The following is a 22,900-nucleotide window of genomic DNA, read 5'->3' on the forward strand; positions in this document are numbered from 1 at the left end:
AAGGCTTTCACCCAAACTTCAAGGTTCAGCCACTGATTCCCACAATAATTTCAAATAATGTCTCCAAACTGGAGTAATTTCTCACAAACCTGAGCACTACTGCAGGTAACTTTCTGGCTTATCATGATCCTATGCCTTTTAAACTCCCTGTGACTTTACTGAACAGTAATCTGTTCTGGTTCCAAGTTTCCCCTGTTCCATTAACTCCAGACTTGGAGCTTCTCTAGTTTCCTTAACTTGCTAAACCTTCCGGCACCTGTTTTCTTAACCATTACTCCATAAAATGACATTTCTTCTAACAAGGCTGAGAGACGTTCTTTCTTTAGCCTTTTAAAACCAACTACCTCTAGCAGAACTGTGAGAGTGCCTTCCTATCTATCTCCTGAAAACAAATTAATGAAATGAAAACTTAAAAGCTTCTTTACCTTATAAGGCCCCAATTGCTAAGTCACCAATGCTCGTTTATTTACTTTTAACACTATTGCCTTCTCTTAGCACAATAGAATCACAGTTGGAATTGAAAGCAACCCGCACAAATACAAAAACCTTTGTTCAGTATGGATATAACTATAGCTTTTACCCTTCAAGGCATAGAAATATTAAATGAAACACATGTAAAACTATTTCTTATGTAACCAACATAAATATAAATCCCTTAAATCTAACTTCATTTTCCTAACACATCACAGGAGAACAGCAAACGGCTGCATATCTTTCCCATTTCTGTTCCTGTTGGTTATTGATTTTATCATGAGGAAGGTAATGGTGGATGCAGACTTCGGCATGAAAACACATACCCTTCTTAATATTCATAGAATTTATCATCTTGAGATGTAATGGTGAGATCAGAAATACTCCAGAAAACATTTCTACATTGCCAAAAAGAAAGCATGACAGTGACTACACTGAATATTTGAAACAGATAAAAGACAATTGTCTACAAAAGTATTGTAAACAAACAGCGTAACACAAGAAGGAATTGCCTAACAATGTTCAGTGCAGGTTAGATAAGGATTAGCTGTCTGGAAATAGATAGTTATCTAATGTTTATGACATCTTTTGGCTCCAATCAGCAATTATGTCAAATGCCTGATATTTTGGTAGGCCTGTACAAGTAAGTACAGTGATTTTAGTTAAAAAGATACTCTTAAACTGCAGCAAGAAAACACATGCAGCTATACTACAAAAGCAGTAAAATAGATACTATAGAGGATGCAAAAACATGTTCTATGTATTCATGGGATTTGGGCCTCGCTGGCTAGGCCAGCATTTGTTGCCCAACCCTAAATGCTCAAGAGGATGGTGATGAGCTGTCTTCATGAACTGTTGTAGCCCCTGTAGTGTGAGTACACAGGGCTGTTAGGGAGGGACTACCAAGATTTCAACCCAACAGCAGTGAAAAAGTAGCGATATGTTTCAAAGTTAGGATGCTGAGTAGCTTGCAAGGGAACGTCCAAGTAATGGTGTTCCCATGCATCTGCTGCTCTTGTCCTTCTAGATAAGAAAAGTTGTGGGTTTGGAAGGTGCTGTCAAAGGAGCCTTGGTGAGTTCCTGCAATCCATCTTGTAGCTGGTAGCACTGCAGCTACTGTGTGTTGGTGCTGATGGGAATAAATATTTGTGGATGGGGTGTCAATCAAGAGGGCTGCTTTCTCCACTCACCCAGCTAAGTAGAGAGTATTCCATCACATGATTGACTTGTGCCTTGTAGATGGTGGACAGGCTTTGGGAAATCAGAAGATAAGTTAGATGCTGCAGGGTTCTGAGCCTTTGACCTGCTCTTTCAGCCAAAGTATTTATATGGCTAGTCCAGTTTAGTTTCTGGTCAATGGCAACCCTCAGGATGTTGATAGTGGAGAATTTGGCAATGGTCATGTCATTGAATGTCAAGCGTCGATGGTTAGATTCTCTTTGTTGGAGATGGTCATTGCTTGGCACTTATGTGTCACAAATGTTACTTGTCAGCCCAAGCCTGGAGGTGGACTGCTTCAGTATCTGAAGAGCAGTGAATTGTGCTGAACATCAGCGAAAATGCCTATTTCTGACCTTATGATGGAAGGAAAGTCACTAATGAAGTAGCTGAAGATGGTTGAGCCTAGGATATTACCCAGAGAAACCGCTGCAGTGATGTCCTGGAACTGAGATGATTGACCTTCAACAACCACAACTTTAGTGCTAGGTTTGACTCCAACCAGCAGAGAGTTTTCCTCTGATTTCCATTGACCCCATTGCCTTAGAAGGCTGTGGAGGCCAGGTCATTGAGTGTCTTTAAAACAGAGATAAATAGGTTCTTGATTAATAAGGGGATCAGGAGTTATGGGGAAAAGGCAGGAGAATGGGGATGAGAAAAATACCAGCCATGATTGAATGAAGGAGCAGACACAATAGGCCGAGTGGCCTAACTCTGCTCCTATGTCTTATGTTCTTACGGACTCCAGCTTTGGCAGGGCTCTTTAATGCCACACTCAGACAAATGTTGCATTTTCATCACTCTACTGATGATCTTGAGTTAGTTGGTACATGCTTTCAGACTTCTGTATCTTTTTCATGATGGAAGAAGGTGGAAGGGAGTATTCCCAGGGTGCGTGGGGATCTTGATTATGCTGGCTGCTTTGCCATGCAGCAGGAAATGTAGATGGAGTCAATGGATGGGAGGCTGGTTTGTGTGATGGACTAGATTATGTTCACAACCCTTTGTAGTTTCTCGTAGTCTTGGTCAGAGCAGGAGCCATACCAAGCTGTCGGGAAAGAATGCTTTCTATGGGGCAATTGTTAAAAATTGGCGAGAGTCATAGCGGACATGCCAAATTTTCTTACCTTTCTGAGAAAGTGCAGACATTGGTGGGCTTTGTGGTAATGGTAGAGTGGGGAATATACTGGACCATGAGATTACAAATTGTCATTGACTGCAATTCTGCTGCTGTGAGGACACAGCACCTCATGGGTGACCAGTCCTGAGTTGCTAGATCTGTTCAAAATCCATCCCATTTAGCATGGTGGTAATGCCACATAACATGATGGAGGGTATCTTCAATATGAAGACTGTGCAGTGGTCACTTCTACTGATATTGTATTGGACAGATTCATCTGCCTCAGGCAGGTTGGTGAGGATCAGGTCAAGTATGTTTTTCACTCTCATCACCTACTGCTGACCAGTAGGACTCGGCCAGCTTGGTCAGTAGTGGTGCTACCAAGCCACTGTTGGTGATGGACATTGAAGTACACAAGTAATGTTCTGCATTCTTAGCACCCTCAGTGCTTCCTCCAAGTAGTGTTCAACATGCAGGAATACTAATGCCTAGAGACTTCAGGGGGTCCAGAGTTAATATTGCAGTTTCTGAAGGAAACTCCCTTCCTCCTGGTCCTGGTGGGATAGGACAAACCTTGAGATGGTGATGGTGGTGTCTGGGACAAAAGCTATAACAAATGATTCCATGCACTTGGCTATGTCCAGCTGTTGTTTGACTAGATTATAAGACAGCTCCCAATTTTGGGAACAGCACCCTGATATTAGCAAAGAGGGTCAAAAGCGTTGAGCTTGTCATTGTCATTTTGTGCCCCTGTCAATATGGGGTGGCCCATCCAGTTTAATTCCTTTTTGTGGCTTTGCAGCAGTTTGATATAACTGAATGTCCTTCTAGGTCATATCAGAGGGCATTTAAGAGTCAAGCACAATCCTGTGGATCTGGGGTCGCATGTCGATCAGGCCAGGTCAGAATAGCAGATTTCCTTTCTTAAAGGACCAGATGGGTTTTCATGACAATCAACAATGGGTTTATGGCCATATTAGAGTCTTCAGTGAATTCAAATTTCACCTCAAACCCAGGTCCCTCCCCCTGCCACTCCCACCTCTCCCAACACACACACACACACACAGATCTCTGCTAGTCCAGTGATAATACCATTAGGCCAGTGCCTCCCCTGTGATGAGTGGACCAGCTGGAAAACCAGTAAGTTTTTCTTAATGTAAAACACGTGTTACCTCCCTCATAATCCAATCTCACAGACAAATTAACAAAAGAAACATGTAATGTCATAGAATTTAATCAACCCTAAATCAGCATATTAATAATACGTTGTGTGTTACATAGTAGAACTCTGAGTGATAAAACTAATTATAAAACAAAATCCAGTGATGATCCACTATTTTTATAGAAAATGTACAAACAGGCCTGTAACTGCCTCAGAGTGGCAATCTTTGGTGGATTGCTATTTTTGACAGACTTAACCTCGCTGTAATTATAAAGTTTCAGAGGTAAGTGGTTCAGACATTGGGAGGATTGGTGGGTTGGGTCGGAATGAAAGGAGGGGATTTGGACTGGCGGGGGATTGGATCAGCAGAGGGAGTTGGGTCAGGGTGCGGGTGTGTGAATGTCCCACATTTGGCTGGAATTTAAATTGTTTTTTTTCCCCTTCCAACTCTTCTAAAGTTAGCGATTTAAATTGCTTCTGTCAGATGGTTCCCAGATTGGTGCAATTGTCCAGGGGAAGTTAACACTACTGGATAATTGTTGGGTCAACCCTTAAACTGGAATTTCCCAGAGTGATTCCCCAGCACATCACTGGGGTACCCCCTAAATGTGACTCTGGGGAGCTAGGAAGTTACAGGCCACTTTTTGTCATACTTTAAGTGGAAAACAAACACTTCACACAAATTTCATTGACTTAATTTGTTCTACCTAAATTCAATCTTTTTTACACTTTATCATTTATCTGCAATCTTAATCATTATATGACTTTATTAATTACAATTTGGTCACATGGATAATTTTAGAAAAAGCAGACAGAACCAATCAAAATGTCCATCTGCCATTTTTCTCCCATAGCCCCTTATTAAAATCATAAATAAACTAACACACAAACAATGTTTTAACTCAAGACAGAAATGTGTTGATTATGTTACTGAGGGACCAAATTTTGTCATGGCTGAGGACAGAAACCTAAAGCTCACTCTGAACCATCATGCACCATTCCAGTCAACACTTAACTTATAGTTGTGCTTTTTTTCCCATCATGTTCATTCCTACATTATTCAGATCTGCGGCTAGTTTTACAGTGGTATGCAAGACTACTCAAACTTATGAGGATATGTAATTTATTAATGTTTACAAATTGATAAATAAAGAGTCTATATAATTGTAGCCTGGATTTAAGCTGATATCGAGACTCAAAGATGGATACAAAGATGGGATGCAGTGAATACCATGGTCAAGCAACTGTTTGGAGCCGCCCCAGTACCATCACCAAACCCCCCTTGGTGCCCCTTCCTATGCAGTCAGAACATGGAATGCTCTACTAAATTCTGCATGGGATCTTACTTGATCTTGGTGCTGCAAGATCCTGCAACTCAACCAAACAGTGGTGGTGGACCCAACTTTATGAAATTCCAAAATTCCACTTTTGCTGATCATCCACTCATGCTGCCAAAATCTATGGCCTCAAAAATGCATTTCCTTTCCAGACTACTCCCACCATAAAATTGGAGACAGTCTGCCTAAATGGTTGGAAAATTTAACTGGTCGAGTGAGAGTCTCCAGTTAGCCTTACAAGGTCTTTGGTGCGGAAGGAGAGCAGGGCATGTTAAGTGATTCCCTGCGTTGATAATTCTCACTTACTCTGCCACTAATGAGACCCAGCGTAAGTTGGAAGAGCTAAAGCTTGAATATAGAATCCAGTTGGAACCGCGATCTGAACTCCAGGAAAGGCCAATTTTGCTTTCAGAATTTCAATGCTGCCCTTTTACAAATTATTGGATCTCTTGTAGACACTGAAGGATTATAATTATTTTAATAGTCTTTCGAACTTTCAAACATAAAGGTTTAAGAAATCTCTTAACTGATTCCAGATAGATTTGCTGTGGACATCAACACACCAAATTCTACAAAATTAAAACATTAGCTTGCAAATATGTTTCTGATGTGAATCATTCGCAACAACACACACCATGGAATGTACAGCATCACACAAGAAAATAGCAGGCAAGCAGAATTCAGATCATTTCTGTGATCAGAGTTATACAGTGTACGTCTTTATATTTATCTTAATCTCCTGGGATAACAAAAATAAGCATTGCTTCATGTTTATCCCCTCAGTACCAGTTCTGACATCCTATTATTGTAAGGGATGAAATGTCACTGTTTGTTAAGAATTCTTATAATTTATTTCTTAATTCATTTACGGAATGTGGGCTAATTCACTTGGTTTAAGTGCTTTAAAGGCTACAAGTTAGAAGACTAGATATCTCCTTCGAAATGCAGTCATTTTTAATTGAAATGCTTTGTCAGAATGACTATCTTCAATTCGCCAAACCACGGTTTGCAAGGAGTCAAACACTTAAGATACTTGACTTGTTTTATTGTCTATAACCATTTAGTATGATTGTGTGTACAGAAAAGGAGGACTGATAAAGATCTTTCAGCAGCCACAATGAATGGGAAATTGCTGAATTTAAACATATGCTCATTGCCAAGGAATGTCTATCATCATTACTTGAACAAAGAATTGGATGCCTCATTGGATATTTGTAGTTTATGTTCACTTTTGATAGGACAATACAATCTTGTCCCATCAAACATACAGCCTACATTGGAAAGAAGAATTTCCAATAGCAGGAAGTTCAGAAACCAGAGACACAGTTTTTAAGATAATTGGAAAATTAGAAATCTTTTCCTTACAATTTTTAAAGATCAGGAACATTTAGCAGATTTAAATAACTGAGGTCCAAGCCCTAATCCCTTTCGTACTGGCTGGTTACAGCCTGCTAAATGCTCAATGACCTGTTTATCCCTTTTCTTCATGAAATTCCAAAATTCCACTTTTGCTGATCATCCACTCATGCTGCTAAAATCTATGGCCTCAAAAATGCATTTCCTTTCCAATAACTAGTTTTCAATCCATGGTAATATTTTGCCTTCAAGCCCATGCATTCTATTGCTGTGTAATAAGCTCTTGCATGGCAATTTTTTGAATGCTTTGAAAATCCAAGTATACTTTAGACACTGCTTTCTTTTATCTACACTCCTAGTTACAGCTGTAAAATCAATGTTGATGACTCCTGATAAAATGATGATAATTTAGTCGGGTTGGCACTGCCAGGGTTTCAGAGGATACTACTAGAGCACTGCCCAGCCATGTGCCTGGCCAATGAGGGCTCCAATGGCTTCCAATTCTCTGGCATGGTCAGATTAGTGCACTGGCCATGTTAAATTCTCCCTCAGCGTACCAAAACAGATGCTGGAGTGTGGTGATGAAAGGATTTTCACAGTAACTTCATTGCAGTGTTAATGTAAGCCTACTAGTGACTAATAAATAAACTTTATCCATTCATGGAAACCAGTAGTGATTCTTGCCAGCTTCACATTCCACTGGTGGGTGGGATAATTGAAGGGGGCCAGGTGAAAGCAGCTTAAAGTCGATTCTCCATATTTAGATGCCCTTCCTGGGCATGAACCAGATTATGTTGTTGACCAGGAGGCAAAAGCATCTCAAAAATGAGTTCACCCTGGCACAAATCGCATTATGGCCCCTCTCATAAGATTCTCACTCCATAATGCGATTTGCACCTGCTCGCACGAGGCTGGAGAATCGTCCCCTGTGACTGAGAATGGAGATGATTTGTCCATTATGCTGCATCACGCTTCAAGTCCCAATATCTTAATGATGAGGCAGAGTGATGGCACTAAAAGGAACAAAAGGAAGCAAATCGGGTACTCTGGATTCCATTACCTCACTTACCTAATGATCTGTGGCTTGAAAATCAGCTGGCTCAGTCACATGGAGATCCATCGTAAAAACTCCTAACCCTGAGTAGGTGTCACCCTCGAATCACCAGATGCCACATCAAGATGACAGCCAGGTACCAGGACAAAGGTGTAAAGGTGGCACGATGGTTAGTGCTGCTGCTTCATAGCGCCAGAAACGCAGGTTCAATTCCAGCCTTGGTGATTGTCTGTGTGGAGTTTGCACATTCTCCCCATGTTTGTGTGGGTTTCTGCCAGGTGCTCCAGTTTCCTCCCACCAGTCCAAAGATGTGCAAGGTGGCAGACTGACCATGCTAAATTTCCCCTTAATGTCCAAAGATGTGTAGGTTAGGTCGATTAGCCATGGCAAATGCACAGTGATGTGGGATGGGGTGAGAGGACGGGTCTGGGTGGGATGTTCTTTCAGAAAGTTGTGCAGACTTAGTGGACCGAATGGCCTCCTTCAGCACAGAAGGGATTCTATAGTTCTGTGAAACCAGGCCTGGGATTAGGTACAGACAAAGGTTGAATAGGGTGCATAATTAATGATTGTCTATAGGACAAATGTCCCTGACAGATACAACTAGTTTTTCATATTTCCAGTAATCTTTAATACTCCTTTGTGAGAACGCCACTCCCATTTACTGCAGCAATTAATGTTTCTATAACCTCTACAACAGCAAATTTTATGCAGTTAGACATCCCTCCAACCCCAACATTTTCTTCTGAATGCTTTTATTTGAGTGTTGGAAGCAGTTTGTTCTTTATGTTCCCATGATTTACTTCCTTAATTACAATATTTTCTTCTTTCCCTCACTACTTCCTCCTTACTTATAGTGGATGACATAGTACATATACATGGACAATCTCTAATTGTTGTTAATATTGAAATACTCTTTATATTGTAAACAAATATCAAAAGATTATTAAAGTGCATATTACGCAAAAGCTTAATTATTTTCTGGTTGTATAAAATTGCGTTCATTCAGGACAATTCTAAGTTTTGATTTCCTCATTATTTTTGCATGTAAAGCAGTTTACTAAAGAAAGCTCATCAACAAACATTAGAAACATTATATCTTCTACAGTACCTGTAAACCATTCAGTTGCTGCTCTCCCAGAAGACGTTGCGCCTCCTCCAACTCCTGTTGAAAGCGTAACCGGCTGTTTTTCAGATTGGCCCCACTCTTCTCTTGCATAAGTTTGGCATAAGCCTTAGCTGCTGAAAGTTGTTTCTGATAGTGTGAACCATTTCTAATCTCTCCACGAGCTGACAGACTCAGAAATGAATCAGTTGTCCTAAGAATACAATTCCATAGAAATTATGTACAATTTTTTTTTAAGACCGTGTGATGGAATTGCGTTATTCATAATATTAGTCAAACTCTTAGTTAAACATATATGACCAAAGTATTCTATGGGGAAAAGCTTAGTGGAAATGGATACAGCATAAAAAACCCTCCAAATTTTGCTGTGACACATTCCTAACATATCAAAATAAATGCAGATATTTGGGACCAGAATATATAAAAGGAGGATTGAATTTACATCTGCACAATCAAATTACACAGTGTAATTTGGAGGCGATCTTACCAAAAGAATTCTAAATCCAGGACGGGTGTGAAAATGGGACAGTTTCAGATCAATTTTTTGGGTGAGTTCAAATCTGCTACCTTATCCACTTAAGAGTAAAAACAAAACAGCAGTAATGGTTTTCTCATCTATAGGGGAGGGAGCAGGATGCTTAAGTCATCCAAACACTGGCTGAGAGCAGCAGAGAGTGCCATTGCACATGTGCAGGTCTCTAACAGCAGAGACTTGTCACTTAGCTTCTGCTGTGCTCAGCCTGCCTCCAAGAAAACATTCTCCCACCATCTACTGCAGGGGCCTGTGGCCTAATGTGACCCCCACAACATGTCCAAACGATTGATCCTGTGACAGCCCCAGGGGACCCCGATCCCCCCTACTGCTGATCAGCTACCCAATTACACCCCCTATAATCAGCCACCTGACTCAACACTCTGGTCAGTGTCAGTCTGACCCTCCCACCCACGGCCAGCCCTGATTGTCCCCCTCCCTCCCCAAGATCCCTGAAGCAGAGTCGCAGTGGGTGCCTCTCCCTTCCCCATCAATCCTTAATGCAGAGTTCACATTGGTTTCCCCCCCCACCACTCCTACCACTGACCAGCTGCTCCTGGTCTGGCTCTGCCCCCTCTGACCCCCACACCCTTGGCACTGCTCAGTGCCTGGTGGGCAGTGCCAGGTTAGCACTGCCCAAGGGTACCCCGTTGCCTCCAACCTTCGGAGGGCCTCAATGGCCTTCAGTCTTAACAGTGAGGCCATAACAACTGGTCCCCATTGCTGGGGGACCAGCTGTGACCCATGCCATGGAGAACCTCTCCTTACAAGGTCACACGGGTAACTGAGCCTGGGCTCATGAAATCAATATAAATTCAAATTATAGCAAATTTAAATGAATTATTCAGCCTCGCACCCGAAATGGGCGTGAGGCTGATTGCACCAGACATCCAATGCCGGTAAGATCGTGAGAGATAAGAAATCAGGCATAAACCTGCCCATCAACCAGTGGGGCGCAACGGGAAGATGCGCCTTTGAACCTACTTCAATGGAAGACCCCATCAGGTCCTCACATGCTCTACTATGAGAAATCAATATGTATTGTATGTGTGTAGTACAGGGATAGCAAATAGTGATTCTGTAGCATTACAAAATGAATATTCTTTTAAAAAGATGCAAGAAAGGTAGTTTCACTCGTTATTTCAATAGCAACTAGTTGCAACAAATTTAGTATGATCACAACAGAGGCAAGAATAATTGCAGTGGATTTTGGTTGTGGACAGGTTTTGAGTAGAATGACTGAGTAGCTACAGGCTGTCTGATCATTTAAAAAAGGTGTTCAATTCGTTTTGACAAAATGATTTTGTTATCGGACTTCTGATGTAAAATGATTGCCTTAGAAAAGCTCATCAGCTCTTACGTTATCACCAGGCTGGAAGGTAGAAAGCTGGTGTCGCAGTAGCCCATGTTGTGTCAGTGGAGCCTGGAAGAGCATTCATGCACCTTCTGCCTCCACAATAATGAATTACAAGTTGTCAGCCAGATTCTTCTTTAGCTGGACCACCAGTTGATACTGTACAGATTGTGCATAATGCGCATGCGGTACTATTATGGTCCTAAATAATAACAAAAGTTTTATCAGTGTCGTAGGAGTCTCAAGCAAGAGCTCCCCCACAACCCACAAGTAACAGGGGATTCTGAATTTGGTATTGGTCAGGTGTTTGAACAGGACTATATACTTTTTCCCACCATTTTAAGAGTGTTATTTGTTTCTGTCCAATGGTGCATCTGAAAATCAATCTCCCTGTCTTTATCTGGAGGGTAGTTGGAATATTACATCCACTGTCACAGGCCATTTCTGAATCAAAGCCCATGTTTAAAGAAAGGGGATAGTTACGTAACAAAAAGGCTATGAGGAGAAAGCAAGAATGGGATTAAACTTCAAGGTTTAGAGAGGAAAAAACACTACCACTGATATTTTGCAGATAGCCTATCACTCTGGAATAACTATGATTCTACTTATCAAAACATTTGAAACTTTGACAAGTGTCAAAAGTATTTTACTTTTAAGCTATGGGCAGAATTCTCCATAAGGGGCTAAACATGGGGCAGGGAAGGGGAGTGTTACCCATGACAGGAAACGTCACATCTTCTGGCCCCAACCTCATTAATTATGCACCTGGGAGTTTAGTGCCCTACTCCCTGATGGGGCAGGCTTGATTGGAGGTGTCCTGCCATTATATCTGACTGCAATATTTAAAAGACGGTGAACATCACTGAAATAACGTTGAAGAAAGAAGATAGACCTTTTGAAGAAAGAAGATGGATGTTCAGGAAAATGCTAAGATTAGAAGATGGATTTCCTCAATGACACAGAGGCTGGAGAATTCACCCGATAAATGCTTCCCCCACTTGAGGTATTCAAGGGAACAGTATCGCTGGTGGCCTCCATCCCAAACTCTGGAGATAATCCCAGGCATTCTTCTGGTATGTCCCGATGCAAATCAGTTTTGTGTTGGCCAAAGCGATTTCCAATCTGCTATGAAGGGCACCAGCGGAAGACCACATGAAAATTCACACTGCCGTAAAACCTATTTTTGGGCCTGCTGCCAAATTCTATCCCCCTAAATCAAAAGCTTATAGGCATCATTAAGTGAGACAAAATAACGCAATATAAATATATGCTTCAATTTTATTTTAAACTAGATATTCATCAAATAATTTTTTAAAATTTTGTGCCACCAAATGCTTTGAATGGGACTCTGTCGCATATCTACCAGTCTCTTTGGGAGTTAAGCAACTTGCTTACATTCATATAATATAAGCCTTTTGCTGTTTTAAAAATCTGCAAGATACATTCAATGCGATAGAGAACACTCGCCATCTTACCCTTCATTGACTGTGGATCTGGCAACAACAGATGTTGGAGGTGCTGATACATAAGGTGAACTTTGAATCTGTTCGAGAGCTTCGTCTAATCGAGTGGCCTGTTTTCTATAGCCTGAACAAATGAGAAAATATTTGAACAATTAAATGTTGATTTAGCTTTCATAAATATAATTATCATGGGCATGGTTATGGTGAATTGGAGCACACATTGCTTAATAATAGGGAGTTCGGGTTTAAAGTTGCTGAATAAGTGAAATGTCATTTTTATTGTATGGTATTCTTGGATTTTTACTGATTTGCAGATTGAATTTCACAGCTCTTGCTTATTCTTTGGTGAAAGTTTTAAAAATTTGAACTTTAAGTACATATTTCTTTACCTATATGTGTTGCATTTTTATTTCAACAGTTTCAACACTGCAAATTTATAGCCAGACATACCAGATGAAATTTTACATCTCATATTTAATGGTAGTGGATGTGACAATAGGGCTTGGCTATACTGGAGAGAATCTTGTATTTTAGTAGCACAGTGGGCTGTTCTGAACTGTGGTATTATTGGAGTTGGCTCCATGGCTTTGTCACAGACAGACTATCTGGACAGACTCTACGGCACTGAGAGCTGAGTTTGGGCTTTGGAAAAACTGGAACAGAGTTCTGGAATTTGGCAGCATATGAAGCATGCCCTGTGATCCAGAATCACTGTGGAAGAGAATCCTGGGATTTCACAAGCTGGGGACAGAATCATGTTACTCATCAGCAGTGAGGAAAAGGGAGAAGCATTTACAGGCAGCATTGGTTGGGGCGGACATAGAGGGCATCTCTAGGTCTCGCAACACTGACTTGTAATTTCTAAGCGGTTTTGGCAAATATTAAATTTGATGTTGTGATTTGCTTCTGTACATCTCTCTGTACCTGTATATCTCATTGGTTTCTGCAAATTACAATTTATGTCAATAACAGGGAAATTAGAAGCATTCTGCACACTTTCAAAATTAAACTCATTTATTTAAAACAATGATTGAATTGTGGTGACACCATTCATCTCCTATCTCATATTAACACAAAATATTTGAGTTTACAGCGTGTCTATACTTCGAACAGAAATGCTACAACAGGTGTATAATCAGCACTGTATTATTATTTTGAAATTAAATAAAAGCTCTATTATTATTTTACTAACACAAATGCATCCTGAGAAATTGAACACACTGGTTAGCTCAAGTCACTGCTCTTTTTCAAGTGCATGCCCAAGCTTTTGGAATAGACTAAAGTCTTCATGTCAAACCTTTACTAAAATATATCAACACAAAACCACTCCACTAATCAATTTAGCAATCTATTTTTAAATATGTATTTCCTTAACTTCATTTTCCTTATTAGAGACTTCAGTTGTTTATGAAAAGGTGTTTTTTTTCCTGTAGAAAATATTCAACAAAACCGAGAGAGCTTTTTGAAAAGGTAGTTGATTTGATGTATGGGGAAAAAGTGTAGTGGACATGAACTTTCAGAAAGTCCTTTACAAGATATGGCCCAAGAGACTACTGGAGAAAATTAAGGGGTATGAAACAGGATTACAAGTGGTTTACAAATTTGCAGATTATTCTACAATATGTGACATTGCAAATTACTTCTATACACTAAATAGAAGCTGAATGGGCATGTGAGATGGCTGAATACTGTTAGATAATGCTCCAAAGGCCAAAAATTGGCAGATGCAATTAACATTAGGAACCTTTTTGACAGCAATGCATGTGTATCTAGACCAGATGGAATGCAGCAGTTCAAGGACACTGCTCACCATCACCTTCTCATTGGCAATTAGGAAAGGGTAATACATGTTTGCCAGTGACATTCATATCCCATGAAACAATTATTTTGAAAAACTTTTGTTAAAAAAAAAACTTTGGGGGAAAATCGCTTGATAATGAAGGGCAGAAAAAAAATGAAAGTTCAATTTCACAAAGACCTTAAATACAGCAGTTTACACTTAAGGCCATAAAGAAAAGCAAAGGAAAGGCATAGCAAATAAGAGTTGAAAAATGACAGTGAAATTATATAAAAAATTCCTAAAGTCATAACTGGGAAACTGTGCGCAATTAAGGACTCCAGCGTGTAGGAAGGATGTTAAGACACAGAGAGGGTACTACAAAAATCTAGGACCACACTAACTGGTTTGAGCAAACACAAATACAAAACAAAAGCTCAAATGTAACTACTTTAGACAGGATAAAGGAATGGTTGCTATGTTATTAAAATTATAATGGGCTGGGACAATGCAGCTAAAAACAGCAAGTGAAAAGTCTAGATCAAGAAGGGTTAAGGCACAGGAGATGGTAAGTGCCATACTGCCCAAATTACACAAGGAAACTTGAAGCAGCTGCAGAACTGTTTTGCAATTTGTGTATTATGAGGAGGTTTTCTGAAGTCAAGATAAGTAACTCTCAGACCAATTGCGATGCTAGTATGTTAAAGTTAAACATTTATTAAAATAAATTAAGATACACTTAAAACATTAGACAACCTTTACAGTTAACAGTACTTCAAACAAAAAATTCCTAAAAGATTTTGGCTAAAATACATTCATAAGCTAATCCCTGTTTGATGGCAACAGTCCTTACAGATTTTCTAATCTTTAAAATTCCAGTACCTTTACCAGACAATGCCTGCTACTATAGGGTGTTCTTTGAGGGCAAGAGCTAACTCACATACACAGGTCTGACTTCATCCACATTCTCTTGTTCAAGATCTCACCAACCATTATACACACTAATTGTCTTCAATGTTTCCTCTAATATGTTTGTCCCATTTGATCTTACACTTCATTGTGTTCTACAATCGTTTAGAAGTTCCTTTTCCTAGAATTGATCAATACGCCTTTTTAAAGCTTACTGGCTACTATATTTTAAAAGTAAACTTCCACTATTTTACCTAATCTATCTAACTTAATTTATTTGCAAACTTCCAACTGTATATGTTCCCTTTTGAAATACCGGCAACCAACTTCAATCCACTTATTTTCTTTACTTTACATATTTCTATCCAAACTCTCCTGGCTTTCTGTTCGTTGCCATTTCAAACCAAACCATAAGATCAAAGGCAGGAGATGAAAGATATATAAGAATTTGTGATTGAAGTAATGCCATTTTAACATTTAAGAATAGGTTAAATAAGTAGTTGGACAAAAAGGGAAAAAGAGAATACAGAAACAGAACAAAAACATGAGATTCAATTATTGTGGAAGATATACACCAAGTCCCTTGGCTGAATATTTCTGTGTTGTAATTGCTATGTGATACTGCTCTGCTACAGTACTTTGAGACAAAGTTGCTATGACATCATGCATCTTGGAGTTATGGGCAGTAATGGTTGAAGCTGCAATTTTCTTTCCATCACATGGTTAATCGAGAACATTTCCTGCTCCTGTCAACTGCTATTGGTGTATGTTGGATGAACTTGCAGGTTAATACTCAACCTTTTAGTTGCATCATGAACATGCCTTCCTTGGCCATCAAATCCTGGCTAGAATAAAAACAGAAAATGCTAGAAAAACTCAGCAGATCTTGCTGTTTCTGTGGAGAGTGAAGCAAAGTTAATGTTTTGAGTCCGTAGGTTTCTTCTTTAGAGCTGGGTAGGTGGTGGGTACAACTTGATCCCAAAACATCTGGCTCAGATTGCAGGAGTGTTACACATTGTGCCACAACATCTCCTTTAGTTTCTAGGCAACGTGGCTAAAGATACAATTTTGTTACTATGGCTCCATCTGCTGGGAATCATGTGTTTGGATTTAAATGATCCTGTGTCCTTTTCAGCATTATATTTAGCACTTTACTCTTATACAAACCTAACAATTAATACATACAAGTTACAAAAGGACAATGAAAGAATTACTGAATAAAACAAACTTGGCTATTCTCCTCTTTGAATGCAGCAGAGTGGAGGATGAATTCTTTGTTCAAATATGGGAAATGTTTAATGTATTTGCAAAGGAATTTCAGGGAATTGTTCTTTTCTGAGAAAGGAAGTAGTTTTGGTGAAAGAACAGTATCACACAGATTGAAATGGGAAAATGTAGTTTAAAGCAGAATATGAAATGAAAAAAAAAAGGTGAAAACACAGTTCAGCTTCAATATTGTAAGAAATTCAGTACTGAAAATGGAAATTAAAGGACATTAAGGAAGAATTAACACTGAAATTGTAGTTAAATACATTCTTCTAACCCAAATTAAACAACTGCTCTTTCTTCCACTAGTTCCTTTCTGATTCAAATTGCCACTCTTCCTTTCCAGTTCCGACTGATGTTTCCCCGGCGGTCAATCCCCTAAATTAATGCTGGCAGGCTCCTTTCTCCTAAACCATGAAGAGCATGGTAAACTTCAAGAGGACATAGGAAGCTGGTTAAGTGATTAGGAAAGTGTTAAGTGATACATTTTGGTAGAGGCAATATACAATAATGGGTGCAATTCTTAAAGGAGCTGCAAGAATAGAAAGATCCAGTGTATATGTGCACAAATCTTTGAAGGTGGCAAGGTAAATTGAAAAAGTAGTTAAAAAGGCAAACAAGATTTTGGAATTTATAAATACAAGGTTCAGAAGCAAGGAAGACATGATGTCTCTTCGTAAAACATTAGTTTGGCCTCAACTGGAGTATTATGCCAATTCAGGCCACCACTTTAGGAATGATCTGAAGGCCACACACCATCCTGACTTTGAAATATATTGCTGTTCCTTCACTATCACAGAATCCCTACAATGCAGAAGGAGGCCATTCAGCTCATCAAGCCTGCATCAACGACTGTCAAACACAGGCTCTATCCCTGCAACCCACGTATTTACCCTGCTAATCCCCCTGACACCAATGGGCAATTTATCATGGCCAATCAGTGTCACCCACACATCTTTGGACTATCCCTAGATCAAAATCCAAGAACTCCTTTCTTAACAGGACAATAGGTATACTTACACCAAATGGCCTGCAATGGTTCAATTATGCAGCTCATCACCACCATCTCAAGGTAATTAGAAATGAGCAATAAATGCTGGCCTTTCCAGTTTCACTCACACATATGAAATAATAAAAGTTGCGGAAAAAATTTACTAGAATGGTTCCAACGATGAGGGTTTTTAATTATGATTATAAGATTAGGGAAGTTGGAGTAGTTCTCCTTAGAAGAAAGAAGATTGAGAAGAGATTTGGTGGAAGTGTGCAAAACCATAAGCAGCCTTAACAGAGTAAATAGAAAAAAATTGTTCACATTAGCAGAAGTGCTGAGGACCAGAGGATATCTATATAAGAAGAATGACAAAAGAAGCAATGATGCCTTGCCAGGTGAGGCTGGTTAGATTGGTAAAAATGGCCTGGGAGGATCATGAACGGCCCAATGAGGGTGCAATTCATGTTTTTAGCCTTCTGCTCAAATTCCTTACCTGGCTACAATAATCGACCAGAGCAGCAGGGTGGAAAGACTGTGCCCAATATGTTTCTCTTTTATTCTACCTGCCAAAATGTATAATTTCACATTTTTCCACAATATACTTCATTTGCCAAATATTTGCCCACTCACTTAACCTATGTCCTTTTGTATTCTCCTTACGTCTTCACAATTTACTTTCCTACCAATCTTGATGTCGTCAGCAAATTTAGCAACCATATCTTCAATCCCTTCATTCAAGTCATGTATATTAATTATAAAAATTTGAGTCCCCAGCACTGACCCCTGTGATGCATCACTAAGCCTGAAAAAGACCGGTTTAAGCTACCATCTGTTTCCTATTAGCTAGCCAATCTTCAATCTATGCCTGTATGTTACCAATTTCATCATGAGCTTTTATTTTCCTCAATAATCTTTGATGTGCACCTTATCAAATGCCTTCTGATAATCTAAGTACTATACATCCACTGGCTCCCCTTTATCCAGAGCATGTTACTTCCTCACAGAACTTAATAAGTTAGTTAAGCATGATTTCCTTTTCACAAAGCCATGTTGATTTGCCTGATTATCTTGAACTTATCCAAATGTCCTGCTATAGCTTCTTTGACAGATGTTGAGCTAACTGATCTGTAGTTTCCTGCTTTCTTGAATAATACAATAAATATACCATTCCAATCAAAACCTATGGCGTTTCAGAAAATTAAAACCAATGCATCAACTAGCCTCTTCTTTTAAGACCTTAGGATGAAGTCCAACAGGACCAAGGACCATAAAAAACTGTTTCCAGCAATTGCTCCTACCCTCATTATCAATTTCCTTTTCTTGAATTTGCAGAATTAATTTGATCTCACTTCAGTATCATTTCTACCCAAATAACGATTAGGTGAGGTCATTTTACCTGCTGCATGACACAGGCAGAACTTCCTGTTGCTCAGTCCACTGTGGCTCTTATCACTTCAAATTTAAACAGACCAAAAAAGTAATGACACTGAGAACCTATGCACGGACAATGTTGGCTTTTTGTCTACCAATGTGTGCTCCTAAAAGCATCTCTCCGAACAATTAGTAAGAATCTCGACTACCTTCCATACTACTTCAACATATTATAAATCTAAATACTATTCAGAAATAGAAAAGACTAGAGGTTCACTACCCCAATGCTAGTCATAAAGTTTAGTTAATAAAGTTTATTTCCAACCACTTCTGTTTTGCCTGCGCTGAGCTGGTGGGAGATGGCCTCGCTGAAATCTCTCTGTTGCATCTTGTTGCTTCAGTTTTCGTTCTTGAAGCACCTCCTCCCGAAATCTCTGTTCTTTTTCCTCATCCTCTTTGCGTTTCTCCTCAAGGGCTCTGTAAGTAAATCAAAATTTTGCGTGGAAGTGCAGAAATGATTTACAGAGAATTTCAAAAGTTTTATTTAAGCACCATAATAGGTCATTGAAACCAAACAAAAACACAATCTGAACTGATGTAATTCTGCAGGTCAAAGTTCAACAAGTTGTTTCATCTAATTTACAGCAGCTCAATCACTAACTCAATGCGCTTAACACATTATAGTAAAGAACACTGAACCAAGATCAAAGCACATACAGCATTATCTAACATTGCAAATGTTGGAGATATTGGAATCAATTATATGTTATAATGTGGTTCCTCCATATTCCATAATTTTCTAACTGCCTTGTAAAATCATTCGTCATTGATATTGTAAAGCATTTAAGAAGAAATTTCACCAACCAATGGAAATAATTTTTTTTTACCATTTACTCTTCTTCACTACTAGAACAATAAAACATGTCAAGGCACACTTAAATTATAAAAACTCAAATTAAATTAAAAATTGTCCGTTTTTCAAACGATTAAATAAAAACATAAATTAATCATTAGTAATTTTGTACAGCCTTAATATGCTTGAACCAAATTTTTCTTATTCTATTTTCTGAATGTACTAATTGATTCAAAAGTAATTGATGATAGCAATTTGTACCCCAACTTCCTATTACATGAAGACAAATTTGGCGCATTACTGTTCAGAGTCAAGATAGGAAGGAATTAATCTATAGGGATATTTTCACTCATTAGCTGTCTAATTTTCACCTGGGCAGCAGGCATTTTAAGATCAGGGTGAACCATGGCTGCCTAAAATCCACCTGATGTAATTTTGAGGTGGACCTGTAAACGATGAGCAGCAAAATGTTTAAAAAATAGAACCCATCTACCTCAATCTTAAAATTATTTAAAAACTCTGCTCCCACTACCTTTTGAGGAAGAGAATTCCAAAGACTCACCACCTTCAGAGAAAAAAATTCTCTTCATCTTTCTCTTAAATGAGCAACCCCATATTTTTAAACATTGAACCTTAATTCTAGATTCTCCCACAAGAGAATCCTCTACACATCCACCCTGTCAAAAACCCTCAGGATCTTAAAGGTTTCAATCCTCTTACTCTTCTAAACCCCAGCGGACACAAACTTAGCCTGTCCAATCTTTCCTCAAAGAGCAACCCACCCACTATTTGTATCCGTTTAGTAAACCTTCTCTGAACTACTTTGAATGCATTTACATTGTTCCTTAAATAAAGATACTAATACTGTAAACAATACTTCAGATATGATCTCTCCCACCTGTATCCAAAACAGCTGAAACAGTGAAGTACTCCGACTTCAAAGTTAAATTTAAGTCCCCCCTCAAACAAATGACCATTGAGTGCCCCGCCCCTGCCAAAGACAGGGAACACTCCTGCAACTCCTACACGCAAAAGGGGAAGCCCCCCAACCCCACAAATGGAGGAGGAGGATAACCTTTCTTTCCAGAGTTCCCTGCAGAAGAGCACTGCCAGTAGATACAGCCAAGGTGCCAGGGCAATGCCCGTGTCCCTCAACCTTGGGCCTACAGACACCCGGCATGATCATGACTGGTTTTCACTGATCACGCCACCGAGGGGGGGGGAGCAGTAGGTTGCATCGTGGTTAGATGCTATGGCGCCAAGCCCTTTAATAACATAGTAATATATTTTAAAGTATGGGAATCAGCTTCACATCATGTCACTGGTGGGGATGGGAGGGCTGAGCGAGGTCTTGAACTGGAGATCTCGCCATCACTAGCTCAGTTTTGGCCACTCACGAGATTTAATGGCCATTGAGATTTGCACTCACAGATAAACAGGGCCGCTAGATCAAGGCCTAGAATGCAATCCATCAGGATTCTGAGATTTGTGGTACAGATCCCACTTTCCCCAGTACTGGTGCCAGTGCCCATGAATTGGAACCCAATTCCCACCTGTTTCAGAACCAATCCCAATGCCATCCCTTCTATGTCAATTTTCCAGCCATGGGTTCAATTGATCAATCCTTCTATTTCCATGCTTACTAGCATACGGCAATTCCCACCTGTTTCAGAACCAATCCCAATGCCATCCCTTCTATGTCAATTTTCCAGCCATGGGTTCAATTGATCAATCCTTCTATTTCCATGCTTACTAGCATACGGCAATTCCCACCTGTTTCAGAACCAATGTCAATGCCATCCCTTCCATGTCAATTTTCCAGCCATGGGTTCAATTGATCAATCCTTCTATTTCCATGCTTACTAGCATACGGCAATTCCCACCTGTTTCAGAACCAATGTCAATGCCATCCCTTCCATGTCAATTTTCCAGCCATGGGTTCAATTGATCAATCCTTCTATTTCCATGCTTACTAGCATACGGCACTTTCGCAAGGGTAACTAAGGTTTGGGCAATAAATGCTGACATTGCCAACAGCATCTACATCTCTTGAAAGCTTTTTTTAAATGATCTGTTTAGTTTTAGCACACATATTGCTGTGGTATTTTGTGAGCTAAATGACAACATAATTTTAATAAACCTAATGCTCTAGCTAAATTGTTCAAAGTCCATAACTTAATTAGTGTCAGGTCTATATATCGTTGGACAAAGCCATTACAAAGCTTGAATATTTTGAATGTCCCATTGGTTCCGGTCAATATTTTCCTAAGCGTGGTTTCCTGTATAATTAGGGTTAAGAAAACATATGAGCTACTTTGGTGTTATTCAATCAAACCAACTATTCTGAAGTGCATCCTTTGATCAATAGTGAAAGAAGGGTCAATATCCTAAATTATTTGTCTGAGGTTATGGTATGTTTCTCTCATCAGACTTATCTACATCATAATGTTCTTCTCCAAATGCTAATAGAATCCATGTTACAATCGAAAAAAAACTGGATATGAAAGAATCATGGACTGGATTTTATGCTGCTTCATCAACAGGTTTGAATGCAGGGGGCCCGTTAAATCCAGTGAGCAGCTTGTCAGCCACCTACCTGCACCACGCAATTAAATCAGTGAAGGCAGCCACCCTGAGAAAGGCCCACTTCAAGCAGCCAGCCCAGCAAGTCAGCATGCGGACTGGTGGCGTGCAAGGGGGTGTTCCTCCATAAGCGGTCCCATCCGAGGTTCTGGGTCCCCATCTCCCCCCAAGACTTTACCACATCTCTCCTCGGATTTTTTAAAAGTTTATTTTTAAAGTTAATTTATTAGTGTCACAAGTAGGCTTACATTAACATTGCAATGAAGTTACTGTGAAAATCCCCTGGTCGCCACACTCCAACACCTGTTCGGGTACACTGAGGGAGAATCTAGCATGGCCAATGCACCTTATTAGCATGTTTTTGAACTGTGGGAGGAAACTGGAGCATGCACGCAGACACGGGGAGAACTTACAGACACCGCACAGATAGTGTCCCAAGCCAGGAATTGAATTCAGGTCCCTGGCACTGTGAGGCAGCAGTGCTTATCACTGTGCCACCATGCTGCCCTCCTCTACATGGTTCTCAAATCCCAGTTCCCCATGGTCTTCGCCCCATCCATTTTCTCTCTGGGGTCTGCCAGTTTCACACCTGGCAAGACCACCAAACACTTCTCCAAATTCCCATCAAATGCCACAAATTTCTCTTCCAAAATGCTAAAGAGCTGCCAGTCTCTCTGTGGTTGGCAAATCTCTGAGACAGGACATCATAGCCTTGAATAGCAGAAGCCCTGCTTCAAGCCTACAAACTACCAACTGGCTGTTAAATAGCTGTAAGGCAGCCATTCTTCCCATTGGCAAACTCTCCTGATATATTGCCAAAAGATAAAATGCTGGAAAATCTCAGCAGGTCTGGCAGCATCTGCAGGGAGAGAAAAGAGCTGACATTTCAAACCCTGATGACCCTTTGTCAAAGCTTTTGTCATTGCCCCAGAAACAAGGGGAAAGATTGCTGATGGC

General features: G+C 39.8%; 1 protein-coding gene across 4 annotated transcripts in view; it reads right to left on the reverse strand.

The window, feature by feature from the left end:
- Positions 1-22,900, reverse strand: part of cep126 (centrosomal protein 126) — a 112,628-nt gene that overhangs the window by 65,061 nt on the left and 24,667 nt on the right. For 3 of the 4 annotated variants that reach the window (XM_080196939.1, XM_080196938.1, XM_080196942.1), the window contains exons 3-5: positions 18,833-18,984; positions 12,206-12,317; positions 8,830-9,037 (exon numbers count right to left, since the gene is read on the reverse strand). In XM_080196939.1, coding sequence (XP_080053065.1) covers positions 8,830-9,037; positions 12,206-12,317; positions 18,833-18,984 — 472 coding nt within the window. Of the gene's footprint in view, positions 1-8,829; positions 9,038-10,736; positions 10,849-12,205; positions 12,318-18,832; positions 18,985-22,900 lie in introns of those variants that run through there. The other variant, XM_080196941.1, reaches the window with a different exon arrangement.

This window comes from Carcharhinus amblyrhynchos, chromosome 10, assembly GCF_965287045.1.
Source record: "Carcharhinus amblyrhynchos chromosome 10, sCarAmb.v2.hapA, whole genome shotgun sequence".
Lineage (NCBI taxonomy): Eukaryota > Metazoa > Chordata > Chondrichthyes > Carcharhiniformes > Carcharhinidae > Carcharhinus > Carcharhinus amblyrhynchos.